This window comes from Pseudorasbora parva, chromosome 22 (assembly GCF_024679245.1).
Source record: "Pseudorasbora parva isolate DD20220531a chromosome 22, ASM2467924v1, whole genome shotgun sequence".
Lineage (NCBI taxonomy): Eukaryota > Metazoa > Chordata > Actinopteri > Cypriniformes > Gobionidae > Pseudorasbora > Pseudorasbora parva.
Genome location: NC_090193.1, coordinates 6516891 through 6536985, shown reverse-complemented (window position 1 = coordinate 6536985; position 20095 = coordinate 6516891). Strand labels below are relative to the sequence as shown.

At 36.9% G+C, this 20095-nt stretch overlaps 1 protein-coding gene across 1 annotated transcript; it reads left to right on the top strand.

Moving 5' to 3' along the window:
• Nucleotides 1-2576: 2576 nt before the first annotated feature.
• nek4 (NIMA-related kinase 4) lies at nucleotides 2577-20079 on the top strand. The gene is made up of 16 exons (XM_067431357.1): nucleotides 2577-2853; nucleotides 3992-4258; nucleotides 4346-4543; nucleotides 9159-9266; nucleotides 9413-9567; nucleotides 11579-11708; nucleotides 11798-12397; nucleotides 13869-13922; nucleotides 14891-15037; nucleotides 15187-15306; nucleotides 15457-15523; nucleotides 16592-16701; nucleotides 17287-17378; nucleotides 18752-18969; nucleotides 19134-19267; nucleotides 19701-20079. The coding sequence occupies exons 1-16, from the start codon at nucleotides 2767-2769 to the stop codon at nucleotides 19797-19799; spliced, it is 2586 nt and encodes an 861-aa protein (XP_067287458.1). The 5' UTR covers nucleotides 2577-2766; the 3' UTR covers nucleotides 19800-20079.
• Nucleotides 20080-20095: the final 16 nt, after the last annotated feature.

Genomic DNA, 20095 nt, shown 5'->3' with positions numbered 1-20095 from the left:
TTACTTAATTCTATTAAGTTGTTCTGACTTAAACCGTTTAAGTTTTGTCAACTTAATTCTATTTGGGATCTGAGGAAGCGTATACTCCTAGAGTGCATAGCGGCATGAATAAATTAATTGTTTCATGTTACTACACTGTAAAAAAATTATTTAGAAAAAAAAGTTACCTGGTTGCCTTAAAATTGAGTTCATTGAAATTAAAATTTTGAGTTAATACAATGAACATTTTTTGAGATTCGACAACCTTTATTAAAATATTATTAAAAGATTTTGTAAGCATTTTGGGTAATTGTGTGTGTGTTTTATTTCTGATGATGCAGTGAAACATGCCAAATAGTGCTATTTTCATGTTTATCAAAAAAAAAAATTATGTGGTTCAGATTCAAAAATATTTTGAGTTTCTATTTATTAAACAAATTTCCTTGTCACTATCAACTCACATTTTTAATTTCAATAAACTCAAAATTTTAAGGCAACCAGGTTACTTCCTTTTTTAAGTTAAACCAACAAAAAACATTTTTTTTTTTTTTTTTTTTTTTTTTTTACAGTGTATGTTTGGCTTCATTTAACCATTTGTCTTTGTCCGTATAACCCCAATAACGACAACAAATAAAATTGCAAAGGTCTTATTAATAATAATTAAAAAATAAAAAATAAAAATTCCTTGTTACCATTGTTGTGTTTTGCATGCTGAATGTTGAAGTGTGTGACTCGTGTATGGTCAACTGCTATTGTAACAGATATAGGGGGATTATATCAACCCATTTTTTAAATATAGTTATTTTACTAGATAGATAGATAGATAGATAGATAGATAGATAGATAGATAGATAGATAGATAGATAGATAGATAGATAGATAGATAGATAGATAGATAGATAGATAGATAGATAGATAGATAGATAGATAGATAGATAGATAGATAGATAGATAGATAGATAGATAGATAGATAGATAGATAGATAGATAGATAGATAGATAGATAGAATTTTCCTTCCTTTGAAATCAGTTAACTGTGATTTCTTGTTGTGCCGCTGCATTAACAGGAAGAATATTTTAATAATATGGATTAAGTTCCAAGAGCCCAACCAAAGGGAACACTGATCACAATTATGGTGGAAGGAAGTGGAGGAAATGAGTCAAAAGTCTATTAAAAACCGCCCTGCCTCATATTACCTTGCCCGGCCATCCAGTGTTTTTTTTGTTTTTTGTTTGTTTGTTTGTTTGCTAAATGGTACTCAAACCAGAATGTTTACTTGTGTTTTCTAAGTAAAAAAAGGTATAGCATGCAAATAGTTCAGATTACTAAATTATTTTAAGTAAGGTCAACAAATTATTGGACATTAAGTAAAGTTCACTAAAAAAGTCTTAGTAAGAACACCGTTGGATTTTACATGTGTAGCAGATTAATGTTGCTTTTTTTTAATGCAAGAACTTTATTGAACAATAAAAACTTGAAACTTGAACTCACATACAACATTGGCCAGGTGAAAAATATGAAATGTCTTAATAAGAAAACTGCAGATGGATTTTATTTCACCTGCCCCAGTCAATAAATATGAATAAAAACACTACGCCACCTATTGGGGGAAAAAATAATTCAGGGGCGATAGAAAGTTTACTGACTCAGTGCATCACAGCATGGTATGGTAACAGCACCAGTCACGACTGCAAAGCCCTGCAAAGAGTGGTGCGCTTGTCCGAGCGCATCTCAGGGTCAGCTCTCCCGTCTCTGCAGGACATCTACATCAAACGATGCAGAGGCAGAACTACAAAAATCATCAAGGACATTAATCACCCGGCCAACCCCCACTTCACCCAGCTGCCTTCTGGTAAGCGCTTCTGTAGCCTGATGGCCAAAACTGAGAGACTCAGGAGGAGTTTCTTCCCACAGGCCATCAGACTCCTGAACGCTGTCACTTAACAACATGTGACTTCACCTCACTTCAGTATTAACAAACTCACATACTGATATTGCACTGCACTTTATTCTTGTGTTCCATGTAACTACTCATTATAATGCTGTTTGCACATTACACTCCTGCACTTCTGTTATCCACGTATTTATTTTTATAGTCTCAAGTTTACTTTATCTCACTTATTTTATTCCACATCTCTTATTTCTTTTACTTGATTTATTCATAATTCTACATATGAATATATATAGCACCTTATCCTATTCCTATTTTATCCTATTCCTATTTTATAATTTATTGTGCTTTTTTTGTTAATTGTTATTTGCTGTCCATGGAGCGGACCTGTTTACATTTCACTGCCGGTTGTATTCTGTATAACTGTGTATGTGACAAATAAAACTCTTGAACTTGAACTAATGTTCGACTTGACATATACAGCTTTAACCTTCATATTTGCAATATGTGGAAGATGAAACAAATGTAATGTATGAAATGTAATTACATATATAGCCTATATGTAACGATAAATGTTAAGGATTATACAAAGAAACTTTTATTGTCAACATTTCTCATTTGGCATGTGTCGCTGAGCCTTTAGAGGGCGCTGTGGTGAAACTGAACACACATTAGACCGGAGTGTGTAGCGTTAACGCGGCCAGTTGCCTGGTGACGCCGAAGCTGTGCTTGGCTGTTTCCTGCGCCCTCTGTCACCCAAAACAAGTTTGAAACAGATAAATCACCGTCGATTCACTGAGAATAACGGGCTTAACGTTGCTTGTATTTAAACTCCTGCGGAGGGGCTTAAAATCACTCGATATGTGATACAGACAGCCCCTGTGGAAGGAGGATCATGGACAGTTACTTATTCGTTCGAGTTGTGGGGAAGGGGAGCTATGGGGAGGTGAACCTGGTCAGACACAAATCAGACCGTAAACAGGTACAGTGATGCAGACCTGCTTATCACTTACACACTGCTTTATATGTTTAACTCATTGCCAAGCTGAACTTATGTCTTAGTTGATAACAGAGTTGTTGTTGTTGTTGTTGTTGTTTTTACTGCTAAGAGTTAGTTATCCTCTTCAATTTAAAAAAACGTTAGGGATTTGTAATTATTGTATGATACTTTAGTTAACGGCAGGCTTTTCGTGGGTCTTAAAAAGTCTTAATTCACCCCTACAAAAATGAAGAACCTTTATAAGTTCATGGCATTACATGTTGCATGCATGGCAAAAGCAAAAACAAAAGTTGTGTGTGTGTGTGTGTGTATATATATATATATATATATATATATATATATATATATATATATATATATATATATATATATATATAACTTTTGTTTTGTTTTTTCCATGCATGCAACATATAATGCCATGACTTTATATATATATATATATATATATATATATATATATATATATATATATATATATATATATATATATATATATATATATATATATATATATATATATATTCTTCAGTATTTTTGTCCTGTTTCCAATACAAATATCTAAACATCTTTATATCAAGATATTTACTGGAGATACAAAAAACAAAAATTGTACAAAACTAAGTGAGATTATGCTTAAAACAAGAACAAATATCTTTTAATGAGTTATGATAAGTAGATTATTTTTTCATTGGGCTATCCCCATTTGCATAAACCAACTTAATTTTGATCAATTCTTCAGAAAACAAGATAGGATATTTTGTCAATTTCCGATCTCCAGCAAATACTTCTTGATTTGACAATAGTCTTTAGACATTTGCTCTGGAAAAATAACTTAAAATACTGAGGAATAACCACTTATTTGCCATTTACTCGTTGTCATTTGTAAAGCAGAAGGATTAATAGTTTCATAAGATTGTGGAAAATCTTAAAAGAAATAGTTAGCCCTGCTTAAAACATACACTTTCCTTTAAACTTTTGTTGAACAAAATTATGGACATTTGGATTTGGAATTTATAATTGCTGATATGATCCTTTATTAATTTAAAATCTGGATATTTTCCATCACAATTCATGTCTTATGTGCAAAGTTGTAGCTCAGTATCTTGTATTATTTTGACAGTATGTGATCAAGAAGCTGAACTTGAGAACGTCCTCCAGACGTGAGCGGCGAGCCGCGGAGCAGGAAGCACAGCTCCTCTCTCAGCTAAAGCATCCCAACATCGTCACATACCGGGAATCATGGGAAGGTGAGGACTGTCAGCTTTACATCGTGATGGGTTTCTGCGAGGGTGGAGATCTGTACCACAGACTCAAACAGCAGAAGGGAGAACTGCTGCCAGAGAGACAGGTGGTGGAGTGGTTTGTCCAAATAGCCATGGCCCTTCAGGCAAGTCGATATCCATCAGTCCATCTATTTGTGCTATCCTTGTTTTTAACTGAATAATAAAGCTGTTGTCTTTTTCTTGATCCGTAGTATTTACATGAGAAGCACATTCTGCATCGAGATCTGAAAACACAGAATATTTTCTTGACCAAAACCAATATAATCAAAGTGGGTGATCTGGGCATTGCAAGGGTCCTGGAGAATCAGAACGATATGGCCAGCACTCTTATCGGCACACCTTACTACATGAGTCCAGAACTGTTCTCCAACAAACCTTACAACTACAAGGTACTGCATGGACACAACTCACAATGACCGTTAGGACAGCCCTAGATTCAGTCTACGTCAATAGCCATGTTTTTCCATCTACCTATTGTTTTGCACATTTTGGATATCTATGGTGGCCCAGTATTGCAGAACGCAATGAAATTTGAAAAGCATACATAAATTCCCAACACAACAAAATAAAGGAACAACACAAAGAAATCAAGCCACAACGGAAAAGCTCCCGACCACTAGGGGGCTCTTGGAGTAAAGTTTCTGTAAAGTTTGTAAATGGACTGCATTTATATATAGCGCTTTTATCCAAAGCGCTTTACATTTTTGCCTCACATTCACCCATTCATACACCGACGGCGATGTCAGCCATGCAAGGCGCCATCCAGCTCATCGGGAGCAGCTGGGGTTAGGTGCCTTGCTCAAGGACACCTCGACACTTGGTCAGGTGGAACCAGGGATCGAACCACCAACCTTTCGGTTTGTAGACAATCTACATGAACCACTGAGCCACTGCCGCCCCGCAATGAAATGAACGCAATGAAATTTGAAAAGCATACATAAATTCCCAACACAACAAAATAAAGGAACAACACAAAGAAATCAAGCCACAACGGAAAAGCTCCCGACCACTAGGGGGCTCTTGGAGTAAAGTTTCTGTAAAGTTTGTTTTCCCTGCCATTGTTAGATTCGCCGGTCTTACAAAGATATAAACACTACAAGTGTTTTAAGTGTGCAATTGTATAACGACATGAAATATCAATTCATAATCCCCTACATGCCTTATAGCTGCATTTTTATACCCGAGAAGGCTTTTACCCGCTATCAACGTATCATTTGTATGAATTACCATATTTAAAATAAAATAAAACATTTTTACATGCTGTTAAAACTAATTGTGGTACTGTGGTAATATCTTTGTAAGATTGCCAAATCTATAGAACAGTGGCAACTTCACTGTGCTCAGAGAGCCTCCTAGTGGCTGGAGGCATTTCCATTGTGTTGTGGCTTGATTTTGTTGTGTTGTGCTCTGCTGGGCCACCATAGATATCAGATGTTGTTGTTTTCTAAGCTGGATGGAAATGAGCAAAATTCACATCAATTCTAAAAATGTGCATAAAAATACACATGGCATGTACTCTATTGACCATATAAAATGTTTATTTCCTGGTTTTCATTTCCAGTGAACTGTTTGCTGTCTCACTATCGTCACAAAACATTAATGGTTGACTTTTAAATGTATTTTTATATTTTTATGCAGTTATCACTAATTTGCTATTAAACCAGTTTTATTGATTGCAATAATGACATCGCTAATGGGAACAATGGAAAAGGAAACGCAGTGTCTGTAATTGGACTCATGCGCAACATTTTTCCAGGACATTAATGTTATTATTTTATTTTTTTATGTGATGACCAAAAACATTATTGTTCATCCTTCTGAGATTGTCCCCATTTATAAAACCAAATGCTTCAAGATGTAGGAAATGCAACGTTTGATAAATTTATTGATTTAAAAATAAAAAAGGTGAACTATGAAGTACTCACAAAGCCTCATGAAGAACAATAACTTAATCAGAAAGCGAGCACTACCTGTATACTCACTGCTGTTAGTTAGTGTAGAGCAAGCTCACTGATGTCAGCACACTTGTGAAAACTTCCATTTTGTTCATTGAATCTAACTAAAGCATACTATAAATCTTTAATTTACAGTGTTGATGGGTTTTTTCATTCAAATGTGTGAAAACTGATGGTCAAATATTTTTTTTGTGGAGGAACACTTAGGAATGTGTCTTTTTTTTAATGTCTTATGTTTGCATAACTGCATATTTAATTTTTGAATAGCCCAAGCATTCATACAGGCGTGTAGAATGGTGCATAAACAAATTTACAAGGGGGAAAAATATAAATAAATCAGCTCCATAGCAAATTCCAAGTGATCAAAAGCTCAAGATGTTCCATTTGGACACATTTCAAGGTTTTCGCCAGTAGTGGGCCCTTGTGCAGTGTAAGCACTGACGTACATTCAAGTAACAAGATGGAAGGAAGTTAGCGATGGAAGGGCATCAAAAATTTGACTTAAAAACAGCCTGTCAACTTTTGTTAAATAGGTAAATCTGTCAACATTTTTTTTCCCCAAAGAGAAAAAAAAAGAAATTATATTTTATGTTTTTTGTATTGTTTAGCACATAGTGACAATTGAGCACATTTTCCTTACTAATTATCATTATTGTAATGCAAAACAGTTATTTATCCAGAAAGTATTCAAAGCGCTTCACTTTTTGTTGTTACAGCCTTATTTCCAAATGGATTAGATTCATAATTTTTTTCCCTCAATTCATCAAACAATACCCCATACTGACAACGTGAAGTTGTTTGAAATCTTTGCAAATGTATATATATATATATATATATATATATATATATATATATATATATATATATATATATATATATATATATAATCACATATACGTAAGTATTCACAGCCTTTGCTGGATACTTTGTTGAAGCACCTTTAGCACCAATTACTGCCTAAAGTCTTTTTAGGTGTGATGCTACAAGCTTGGAACAATTTTTGGGCAGTTTCTCCCATTCTTCTTTGCATGACCTCTCAAACTCCATCAGGTTGGATGGTGTCGGTGCACAGCCATTTTTAGATCTCTCCAGAGATGTTCGATCAGATTCAAGACTGAGCTCTGGCTGGGCCACTCAAGGACATTCACAGAGTTTTTCCATAGCCACTCCCTTGTTATCTTTGTAAGTTGCTTTGGATAAAAGCATCTGCTAAATAATTAAATGTAAATGTGTGCTTAGGGTCTTTTGTCCTGTTGGAAGATGAACCTTCATTTTTGAACCTAGGTTTTCGTTCAGGATATCCCTGTACTTGGCCACATTCATCTTTCCCTCGATTGGCACCAGTCGTCCTGTCCCTGCAGCTGAAAAACATCCCCACAGCATGATGCTGCCACCACCATGCTTCACTGTAGGGATGGTATTGGCCAGGTGATGAGCAGTGCCTGGTTTCCTCCAGACATGACGCTTGCCATTCAGGCCAAGAGATGGTTGTCCTTTCCTTTAAGGTTCTCCTTTCTACACAGAGAAACGCTGGAGCTCTGTCAGAGTGACCATCGGGTTCTTGGTCACCTCCCTGACTAAGGCCCTTTTTCTCACAATCACTCAGTTTGGCCAGGTGGCCAGCTTTAGGAAGAGTCCTGGTGGTTCAAAACTTCTTCTGTTTATGAATGATGGAGGCAACTGTGCTCATTAGGATCTTCAAGGCTGCAGAAATGTTTCTGTACCTTTCCCCATATCTGTGCCTCGATACAATCCTGTCTCTGAGGTCTACAGACAATTCCTTGGACTTCATGTCTTGGTTTGTGCTCTGACGTGAACTGTTAACTGTGGGACCTTATATAGACATGTGTGCCTTTCCGAATAATGTCCAATCAACTGAATTTACCACAGATAGAAATATCTCAAGGAGGATCAGTGGAAACCAGGAGCACCTGAGCTCATTTTTGCGTGTTATGGCAGAGGCTGTGAATACTTTTTGCAAACATTTCCAGGTTGTCATTATGGGCTATTGTTTGTAGAATTGATGAAAACAATAATTAATTTAATCCATTTTAGAATAAGGCTGTAAAATAGCAAAATGTGGAAAAAGTGAAGCGCCGTGAAGACTTTCTGGATTCACTGTACATACACTATACGTTTATGAATCAGCGTATTGATTCATGATTCTGAATCGATATGCTGATTCGTGACCGTTTGAATCTTTATTTGAGGATTGAAAACAAACACGGAAGAGAAGACAATGCGAAATAAAGTCGTAGTTTTTGTTATTTTTGGACCAAAATGTATTTTTGATGCTTCAAGAGATTCTAACTAACCCACTGATGTCACATATGGACTACTTTGATGATGTTTTTACCTTTCTGGAAAGGGACAGTATAGTACTGTGCATACGTTTTCAATGGAGAGACACAATCTCTCGGACTAAATATAAAATATCTTTAACTGTGTTCCGAAGATGAACAGAAGTCTTATGGGCGTGGAACGACATTAGGGTGAGTCATTTATGACAAATTTAATTTTTGGGTGAACTAAACTAAACAGAACTGCATGTGTCTTGTGGAAGAACATTGCAGACGGAGCTACTTCTCTCGGTTTTTGTCTATGGCGGGTCACACAGGGATGGTTCTCCTCTGCAGCGATTCCTACCAGTCCGGTCTGAAATAGTCCGGATATAAACACTTAAATTTTTTTTTTTTTTTTTTTAAAGTTACAGACTGCAGCTTTAAGCAGCGTATTGGGATTTCTGAAGGATCATGTTATTCAGGGTATAGTAATAATGATGTTATAGTAATGATGCTGAAAGTTTGCTTTGAACACAGGAATAAATTATTTTAAAATATAGAAATAGAAAACAGAACATAGTTTAGAATTGTAATACTATTTCACAATATTCGTTTTCACTGCATTTCGAAGAACCGGAATTTAAAAAAAAACCTTCACTTAATAATCAAACATAAAATGTCTGAAGAAAATAAAATTCCAAATTATTGTGTTTAAGATGAAGCATTACTTATGTTTATTAATTTCAGTCATGTGTTTGTGTTTGCAGTCAGACATATGGGCTCTGGGATGTTGCGTGTATGAGATGGCAACTCTAAAACATGCCTTCAACGCAAAAGACATGAACTCTCTCGTCTATCGGATCGTAGAAGGGAAGGTAGATGATTATATTCATCATCTGTTTCACTGTTGAACTCTGAACTTTTCATTAATCTAAAGAGCTGTCCATTCATATCAGCACTCATTTCATCCTTCCTCATATTATATTTACAGTATTATTAATTATCCATTTTTAATATTCAGCTGCCCCAGATGCCGAGTAAGTACGACCCCCAGCTGGGTGAATTGATAAAGTGGATGCTGTGTAAGAAACCAGAGGACAGGCCTGACGTCAAACACATCCTCCGACAGCCGTACATCAAACATCAGATCTCCATGTTCCTAGAGGCCACAAAAGAGTATGTACACTCATTCCTGCCTTTCCAATAAAACTAAAATAAAAAGATTCCACTAGTTTACAGTAGGGTTCTAACTAGGGATTCAACAACTATTGGCCAATTCTAATATATAATAAGCTCACTCTTTTGAACTTTTGTCATGAGATAGATTAGTTTTGATCATGCATGCATTAAAGGTAGGATAGGTAAGAATTGGTTAAAAAACTTTTTTTTCCTAATTTGTTTAAACGTTCTTTATATATCAATACATAATTAAAATGTAAGTACTCTGAAAAAGAAAGTATAAAAAATGAGTGTCTGTAGACCTCTCACGACTGTTTTAAAGACAGCTCATTATTTTCATTCACTCCACCATCTCCCTTCTGGGCTCTTTCCAAAGCCACACCCCCAAAATACATGAACGCGCCTCACCGGCCAATCAGCTGGAAGATGGCAAGACGCATTATTTACCTGAGACGAGCAGAGTGCATGTAGTGACATCATATCAGAATCACATGTAATAAAAAATCTAACTTTATCAGTATGAATATAAACAAATAAGATGTCTTTTAGTACTCACTATCAAGCTAGAATACCGATACTGGTAAAGTTTTAAATATATTTTTATTTGATTCGGTAACGAGCTAGTTATATTTATAAGGCAAAGCTAAAAACGCCTAGCATCATGTTTTTCCAATAACATCAGTTATACTGTGATGAAGATGAATTTCGTGTAAGATTCATAACATATACTGTGTTTTGTATGTAAGAGTTTCCATGATGAAAGCACTGTTGATTAGTAGTAGCTAAAGCCAACTTAGCTCTAAAAAAAAGTTCCTGGATGCGGTGTACTGGCTTTTACACATGCATTTTGTTATCAAAAGTTAAATTTTGCGAAATTCAACACAACAGCAATCAACTTGAGCTAAGCATATTGAGTATTTATCATCTCTACTAATGGCTAAGTGTATAGCATTGTAACTTTATGCTAAGTAATGTTATGTTAGCTATATTAAGCTTCATGTGCTCTTGATACATGCTTCATGAAAAATAAAACAAAAAATGTATAATCAAAATGAAAGATTACCTGTCCAGCAGAAATACAGCCAGCAATGAGTCGTTTTTCAGGTCCCTCAGTTCTCACCATCGTTGAAAAGCCACACAGATATTTACTCGCGTTTGATTTCTTTGTTTATCCAAAGACTTTCTGTGCATTGCCTTTTCTCGTACTGTCTTCCTTTTTTTGCATCGTTTGCCTTCGCTGACTGTAAAACCCTGCACTGTAAAGTTTGAATGCTCTTTCTCTGCCATTAATTTGCCTAGGTTTCTTGCCTCTTGAACTGCTCAAATCAAACGAGCGCGCGCATGTGGGCGGATCCTGTAGCGAAAGCGGTGGTCGCCATGGTAGCGAGAGAGAGTGACAGTTGCCCAAGCCAATCATTTGTTTCGTCCCGAACTAAAATAATGAGCGGTGTTTATTGCAGATTAAAAAGTCTAGAGTCACTCGATTTTTATTACTTTCCTTTTCAGAGTACTTACATTTTAATTATGTATTGACATATAAAGAAAGTTTAAACAAATTTGGACAAAAGTGTTTTAGATCAGTCCTACCTATCCCACCTTTAAGTTATACTAGCTAGTTTATTGCTGCATCATCAGATCATTTCTATTGAACATGGAATTGATCTATTTAACCTAATTAATAGTCCATGTGATAATTTAGGTTTTTCTTTTTTAATAAATCTGCAAAAATGTCAACAATTCTGTGTTTTTCTGTCAATATGGGGTGGTGTGTACATTAATGAGAAAAAAATAACTGAAATGATTTTAGCCAATGGCTGCAATATAACAAAGAGTGTAGTGTGTGTGTGCGTGCGTGCGTGCATGTTTCAAGTAAGTGTAACAGTAGTTTCAGGTACAGAAATGAAATGCAAAATATATTCCCCTTTGTATAAATTAAATATACATTAACTTTGATTAGTTCCTTTACACCCCTAGTTTACAATAAACTGTCCTGTTACTGATCTAACAGGAAAACTGCCAAATCACGGAAAAATGTAGCAAACAGCAAACCAAATGCTGGATCAGATGGCCCAACCAAACCAAATCATGAAGTTCAACCACAGTGTTTTAACTCTGAGTCAAAGACCAGAAGAAAAAAGGTAGGATGAAATGGGACTCCTGTCCAGCTGCCAAGTTGCTCATTTTATGCCCATGTGTGTGGATCTCAGTTCATCTGTTTTGTTTATAGGTTGAAGAAAATCACTTGAACCAACAAAAACTCTGTAATGGTGAAGTGGAAAATGCAGTTCCTGTCCCACTCTTGCCCCCCAAATCTCCCAGTCAGGACATTCTTAACATAACAGGCCAATCTATAGCCACTATTAGCAATATAGACATTGAAATCCAATCCCAGAAACAAAGAAAAGCCAAACCACCACAGTCAAAACCCAGCAGCCATCAGAACCACATGCTGCCATCTGTGAGCAAGAAGAGAGAGAAAGAGGAGAAAGAAGATCCCAGTCCTCCTCTGAAACAAGAGTTTGGTGTCAGCAGGAAGGAGGATAAGATGTCAGCGAATGGATTGATATCAGAGAGCTCAAGCACACCCAAACCTGCAGAGCGAACCAAGAATAAAGCTCTTGAAGCAAGTATGGATTTTAAAGACGACACTATGAAGCTCCTGCAGGAGGCTGGGGTGGAGGACATCCCGTACGAGTCCACTGAACAACATCACAATGCTGAGAGAAAGTCAGAGAGCCAAAGAACTTCAACAGCGGCTGACGATAATAACAGCAATGCTTGTGTCCTAAAGGATGTTCCTACTGGAAGCTCAACCGAGGAGAGTGAGGTACGTTACGGTAATGGAACCAGTCAAAGCTTCTGAAAGGGTTGCCTAATCAAAAGCTGGGGGCACACTGTACGATTTATAATAGTCCTTTATGACTGTATGCTTGTCAGACTGTACAAACGTGATCCCGCTCTAAGCCATGTCACACTGTAGGGTCTCAGTTGTCATTTATCTTAAGATGCGTTAAAAAGCGGACGCATGCAACTAAACTCGTCCGGAGTTTTACATCATCAATCCGTGACACTTTCGGTGACTGTGAGCTGCATTTACACATGGTGGAAAACTTGGGGGAAAATAAGATTATCAGGTTCTGCGCTCCTATTTGTTTTTGATATGACGCTTGACGTTGGAGAAGTCACACTGGAGGACTGCCTCATACCTCTTGACACTGCCAGAATTTTGTCAAATTTGATCACAATGGCTATTAATCATTTGTCAGCAAACATGTCAAATTAGTGATCAAAGACTAAAGATTTTGGCTTAGGATCAGAGGAATCTGAAGGATTCACAAACTTTGCCTTCGTACGGTGTGACCCCGGCTTTGAACCGTTACTCTCTTAAAGTCCCTCTGAAGAACTCTGGAGCGGTTTGTTTGTGGTGAGAACGTGATCCGACCTCGAACAGAACCAACTGCAAAAGTACTGATCATTTTTGGACTGAACCAGCTGCCGTAGTTAGCTGCGCTGACATTGTGTGCATGATATTATTACCTGATAGATCGTTGGCAATATTTTCGGAAGATGGAAGCATGTAAAGAGTTAATAATTAATGCACGCCCCCTCTTGAAGTGACGAGCGATGCACGCTCGCCGTCTGCAGTGCATTAGAGCGTTGTTTTCATGTCGCATCCGTGCTTCATTATAGAAATGTTTTGTTTGCATACGTGGTAAATACACACCGTGTAGTAGATTATGGCCAGGGACAAAACTGGCCCGCGCAGTCGTCTCTAAATTAGTGTTATTATAGTTTGCTGGCTTTGCCTCTCCTGTTGGAATTTTCCCACACGTAAATTCTGACCAATCGAAAAGCAGTTTAGGAAATACGCCATGGCCAATGAGTGATGTGGATGTTGTCACGTGCCTGCGTTTTGGTTCGTTTCAACTGGTTCGGACCAAAGCAATCAGTGTGGTGTGAAAAGGAACCAAAAAATCTGAAAAATGCAACAATGTATAATTGTTTGCCCTTGGTTCGGACCAAATGAATCGAACTAGAGATGTGAAAGCACCCTAAGATTCATACACAAGACAGAAAATCGTACGGGTTTGGAACAAAAGTCAGTGTGAGCAAAAAATGACACAACTTTCAGCTTTCAGGAACTATCCCTTTAAATGTTTTATTTATTGGATGGATGGATGGATGGATGGATGGATGGATGGATGGATGGATGGATAGATGGATTGGTTGATGGATGGATGGATGGATGGATGGATGGATGCTTCTAAAAAAAATATTTTTTGTCTTTCACATTGCAGGAAAGTTTAGACTCCACAGAGAAACTACTCAAGCCTGTTCCTGTAATTTTAATGGTAAAATCCTTCCTTCCTTCCTTCCTTCCTTCCTTCCTTCCTTCCTTCCTTCCTTCCTTCCTTCCTTCCTTCCTTCCTTCCTTCCTTCCTTCCTTCCTTCCTTCCTTCCTTCCTTCCTTCCTTCCTTCCTTCCTTCCTTCCTTCCTTCCTTCCTTCCTTCCTTCCTTTTTTCCCTCCTTTTTTCCCTCCTTTTTTCCTTCCTTTTTTCCTTCCTTCCTTCCTTCCTTCCTTCCTTCCTTCCTTCCTTCCTTCCTTCCTTCCTTCCTTCCTTCCTTCCTTCCTTCCTTCCTTCCTTCCTTCCTTCCTTCCTTCCTTTTTCTTTAAAATGTATCCTTAAAGAGGTCATGAACTGCATTGCTTTATAATGTTTCCTGGGCTGCATTTTCCTACCCTAGGGTAATCTTTTTTTCAGTCTGTATTTCTTTTCTCTTCTTGTCATCTCACTAACACGCCAGTGGGGGTGGCCAAATTTGCAATGATGAAGTAGGCATTGATTTTTTTTTAGGCAGTTAATCACCATCTCTGGGCTTGGTTGCAATAAAAGCTGTTTGGACTAACAAGGAGGTTTTCAATTTCTTAAACTTACAGGATATTCTTATAGTATGATGACCTCTTATATGTCAAAAGCTCAAGGAAAATGTTATTTCTCAATTCATGACCCCTTTAAATAAATGTATATTTCTATATAAATATTACATGAAATATTGATTGACTTATTTGTTTATATTATTATTAATTATACATATATTTATTTAATCCTTTAAAACCTGGTAGTAAAACAAATGTGTTTTTATTGCTTTTGTTTTTCAGATTGGTGATTCAAATAAAATTACTTTTTGTTCTAATCATTAATTAATTGTTGTTGTTTTTGTTGTAGATTACAAAAATATTTCTAATTCATATCTTTATTATAATTATTCATATAGTCCTTTAAATAATCTTTAAACATTACTTATAATAACATTTAGGAGCCATGCAATTCAGAGTCCACAGCACTCTCTGATCAATCCCGACCAGTTCTTCAGCCTTCCTCCTCTTCCTCCGAACCGTCCATGTCACGTCAGCGCAGGCAGAGGAAGAAGGACAAGTCTCCAGATGGCCAGAACAGTCATGAGGTAAATAATTTGGGCATTGTAATTCTATCAATGACTAATTGATTTATCTTTATAAAAGAATTAACACAACCCAGAATTAATTCACATACTTCTCATATTATTACAGTTGTCTGTCCCTGATCTTACTCACTAAACATTTGTATGTTTAGGTCAAAGCAGCGGCCAGACCTCTACCGCCTCTTCCTGAAGATGTCCTATCGAGAAACAGTGCACAGAAAGGCCAGAGTAACTCAGAGAAGAGCCAATCCAAGAGCACTCCAGAACAGCAGGTGAACAGTAGGGACCGTATACAGTATATGCCTAATAAGAATACATATTTCCCATGGCATTATGATTCTATTAAACAGTTTGTTTGAAGCTTTGTTTCAGTAAAGTTTCTTCTGTAAGTTTTTTTTTAATGGAAATCACTGTACTTACAGAATCGCCCACTATCTGCCAGGGAAAGGAGAAGACTGAAGCAATTACAGGAGAACTCCAGACAACAGGGTTTGTGAATTTCTTTGAATGCCAATAACTTGTATTTAAAATGTAAAAAATATACCAAAACCAAATCTGAATACACTTGATTTTAAGGACCATATTCTGTTTGAGGCTTTAAATGCTTTCATAGCTTTAGGGTTATTATCATTAACTAAACATATTAAAAAACAAATTTTCAATTAAAATAATGCTAAATACATTTTAGATGTTAAAGTGCTAAATTAATTAATGAGGAAATCAATAATACCTAAACCTGAGCAATAACTAAAGCTAAAACTGAAATAAAAATGTATACATTAAACCTAAAAAAATGACAAAAGCACATAACAATTACTAAAAACAATTGACCCAAAATGAAAATATAAAAATTAAAGCATATTGAAATTATGATTGAAAACTATCATGTATGTCTATCTAAGTATGTAAATAATTCTAATTATACAAATGGACATGCACATTCTTTTTCTTGTATTATTTTCTGAGAAAGAATATGACCATATTCTCTAACTACTGTTAGAATATTCTTTTGTATATACACACAGTCAATATGTATGCTAGATTCTTCTTCAAACTTTTTTTTGTCACTTAAAGGAATAGTTCCCGCCAAAAAAAAATTGTTCCAAACCTGTGTGAATTTCTTAGTTTTGCTGAACACAAATATATATATTTTCAAGAATGTCGGTAACCAAACAGTTGATGGACCCCAAAGCTTTACATAGTATTGTTTTCCATTGGGGCCCATCAACTGTTTGGTTATATTCTTCAAAATGCGTTTAGCAGAAGAAAGAAACTCATACAGTTTTGGAACAACTCTAGGGTAAGTTTTCATTTTTGGGTGAACTGTCCCTTTAAAGGAGATCTGACTCTCATTCTGTTAAAGAAGCCTCAACACCCGAAGAACAGTTTTGGCGGATCAAAGCGAGACGTTTTTGCGTGTGTCCATTAGAATGCATAAGGGGCTGTAGAGCCACCCACTATGATCAAAGCCCACAGGTGCTGCATACATGAATTCAGATGAAAGGAGATATTGTACAGTTTCAATGAATATGATTCCTTAGTTTCTTTTCTTTGAAGCGGTGTCCACTGTCAAAAGGGCCCCCTGTGATGCCCCCTCATTAGACAGTAAGCAGACAGACCAGCTAGACTGCCCAAGAACTGCCAGCACAACCTTGGAAGCTAAAAAGGTATGTCTAATTCTTACTTGCTGACTTAGAACAGGCTTTCAAAGAGCATAAACTTCATACATTCGGTATAATACCATTTAGACAGAATCCGAGTCCTTGCTTAAAGGCATAGTTCACCCAAAAATTTTAATCCTGCCATTCTTTCTTCTGTGGGACGTTTAAATAATTAGAAAAATGTGTCTTTTTCAAGTCAATGGGCTCCAGTGTTTGGTTCCCAACATGCTTCATATGATCTTATATATTAGGGTTCGGCAAGTAAGTTTGGCATGGGGCCAAAAAAAAAACTTTGCCTCTAGATGGTGAGCCAGAGAGATAGTCAAGGGATAATTTAAGAAATGAATTGATGAAAATTGCAACTAGAATTGCCTGACATACTGTTACAGTGTCTTTTGTAACTGGTAGTGAGCAGTTACTCTGTTAAAAAATTGGATAAAGTAAAAAAGCAGTAGTGGCACGTAACCTGGCAAGTATCTTCATTCACCATCTTGCAACACAGAATGCTTTGCTAAAACACACAGATGTGGGAGATGTGGAATAGATAAAAATAACTCGACTTGAATTGTTTTGGTTGTCTTTGTGTATCAGGAGAGGAAGTCCTCATGGAGACATTCTGATGAAGACGAATGTAGTTCCTCCACCAGCTCCACTGAACGTTCAGAGGGGGACTACAGAGAACGGTAAGAACTTAAAACCAATTTGATTACAACATTACACCTTAATGAGACATAACTGACCACATTTATGTATGTAAACAATCTGAATAATGTTGGGATTGGGTCATATTCAGGGTACTTGAACTATATTGCCAAAGTTTTGGGATGCCTGCCTTTACTTGCACGTGAACTTTAATGACATCTCATTCTTAATCTGTAGGGTTTAATATGGAGTTGGCCCTTAGGAGCTATAACAGCTTTAACTCTTCTGTAAAGTCTTTCCTCAAGGTTAAGGAGTGTGTTTATGGGAATTTTTGACCATTCTTCTAGAAGTGCATTTGTGAGGTCAGGCACTGATGTTGGACGAGAAGGCCTGGCTCTCAGGCTCCGCTCTAATTCATCCCAAACTGTTCAGGACAGTCAAGTTCATCCCCACCAAACTCACTCATCCATGTCTTTGTGGACCTTGCTTTGTCATGTTGAAATAGGAAGGGGCCATCCCCAAACTGTTCCCACAAAGTTGGGAGCATGAAATTGTCAAAAATCTCTTGTTATGCTGAAGCATTAAGAGTTCCTTTTACTGGAACAAAGGGGCAAAACCCTGAAAAACAACCTCACACCATAAAATCCCCATAATATCCACCAAACTTTGCACTTGGCACAATGCAGTCAGGCAAGTACCGTTCTCCTTGCAACCGCCAAACTCATCCATCAGATTGCCAGACAGAGAATCGTGATTGGTCACTCCAGAGAACACGTCTCTCTGCTCTAGAGTCCAGTGGCGGCGGCTTAACTCCACTGCATCCCACGCTTTGCAATGCACTTGGTGATGTAAGGCTTGGATGAGCTGCTCAACCATGGAAACCCATTTCATGAAGCTCTCTACACACTGTTCTTGAGCTCATCTGAAGGCCACAAGTTTGGAGGTCTGTAGCTATTGACTCTGCAGAAAGTTGGCGATTTCTGTGTCCTGTGCACCTCAGCATGCACTGACCCTGCTCTGTGATTTTACGTGGCCTACCACTTCGTGGTTGAGTTTCTGTTGTTTCCAATTGCTTCTACTTTTTATAATACTACTAACAGTTAAACGTGGAATATTTAGTAGTAAGGAAATTTTACAAATGTACTTATTGCACAGGTGGTAACCTATTAGGGTACTGCACTTGAATTCACTGAGCTCCTGAGAGCGTCCCATTCTTTCACAAATATTTGTAGAAGCATCTGTATGCCTAGTGCTTGATTTTATACAGCTGTGGTCATGGAAGTGATTGGAACAGCTCAATTCAATGATTTGTAGGGGTGTCCCAATACTTTTGCCAATATAGTGTATTTACAGATGGCATGTTCTTCACATTGTTTACTGCCAATAATAGTGACAAAAGGCCTTTTTTATACAGAAAGTGTGAGACCAATGAGATGCAAGACTTGGTTCAAATGATGACACAGACGTTACACATGGATGCCAGAGATGTATCATTTGAGCCGGATGGGCCAAGATGCCACTCCACTCAACTGCCTGAGTTCAAACTAAACAGGAAGTATAGGGACACCCTAATGCTTCATGGGAAATCCAGAGAGGGACAGGGAGATTTCCAAATCGGTGGCTTCCCGATAGGTAACTCTCCTGACAATTTTTTCCCCACACTAACATTCATCAACACAAATCAGCAAATTCCTTTAAAACAGAAAACTGTGAATGTGAATTGAGTAATCCGTAATTTTTTGTACACTAGTCTGGCAACAGAATATACTATTATATTCCCAATTTTTTGTATTTAGATGACAGCACAGGTCCAGCAAAGGTCAGGAGAGTGATCGAGCACTTGCGTACAGATGTGGTTAAAGGACTCGGTGTGAAGCTATTGGACAGAGTCCTGGACATCATGCAGGAAGAGGATGAAGTTAAGAGAGAGGCAAGTTAATGCTTGAGCAGACTGGTGACTCACTGTACATTAGAAAGACATTTGAAAATGATATTTACGAACAAATCATGATTCATCATTAACTGTTGTTGTTTTATAATGTTTATTCTAATTTGTTTTACAATGCAGAAACAACTGAAACCACACTTCCACAAAAATGATAATCATCTGAAATATATTAAATCATATTTATAAAGGTTCCTCTGTGTAAAAATAGAGATTTGCGTATGTTATTAATGCACGAGAACCAATGATTTTAGAGTACTACGTTACAAAAATTAGCATTTTATGTATTGCGCTATATTCATATAGGTGACTTGACTAAAGGGGACTAAATTGAAGGGGGAAAAAAACATGAAAGTATTTTTAGTAAACATACCAAATAGCAGTTAGGCTAATATATTTATTCTGTGTGTCTATCCAGCATTTACTGCAAAAGCAAATGGGGGAGGACAAATACAAGCGGTACGCAGTGAAAGTGCAACAGCTGAAGTTCTTTGAGGACGTCGCGTTCAAAGATTGAGCCAGATCCCTTGTGAAACACTGATGTACAATTTCTGGTGGACAGAACTGATTTGTGCTCTTAACAGAAGGAAAAAAAAACACTTCACTGAAGCCTCCTATCAACAATCACTGTTACTGTTTTAATGCTTTTGTAAATGTGTAGTAATATAGTTGAGCTTAACACTAGATATGCAATAAAGTTATGTTATTATGCACCTTTAAAATTCACAAAAGCATTTTCTATTAAAAATGTGAACCTATGCTATGTAGATAGCAATCTTGAATTAAATAGCAAGATGTTGAAAATAGTTTAAT

Bases quoted from the DNA above. Each gene is read 5' to 3' on its own strand.
- nek4 (XM_067431357.1), top strand. From the start codon at position 2,767: ATGGACAGTTACTTATTCGTTCGAGTTGTGGGGAAGGGGAGCTATGGG. The intron at 11,709-11,797 runs GTAGGATGAAAT...TTTTGTTTATAG, and splicing joins CAAAGACCAGAAGAAAAAAG to GTTGAAGAAAATCACTTGAA. The intron at 19,268-19,700 runs GCAAGTTAATGC...GTGTCTATCCAG, and splicing joins AGGATGAAGTTAAGAGAGAG to CATTTACTGCAAAAGCAAAT.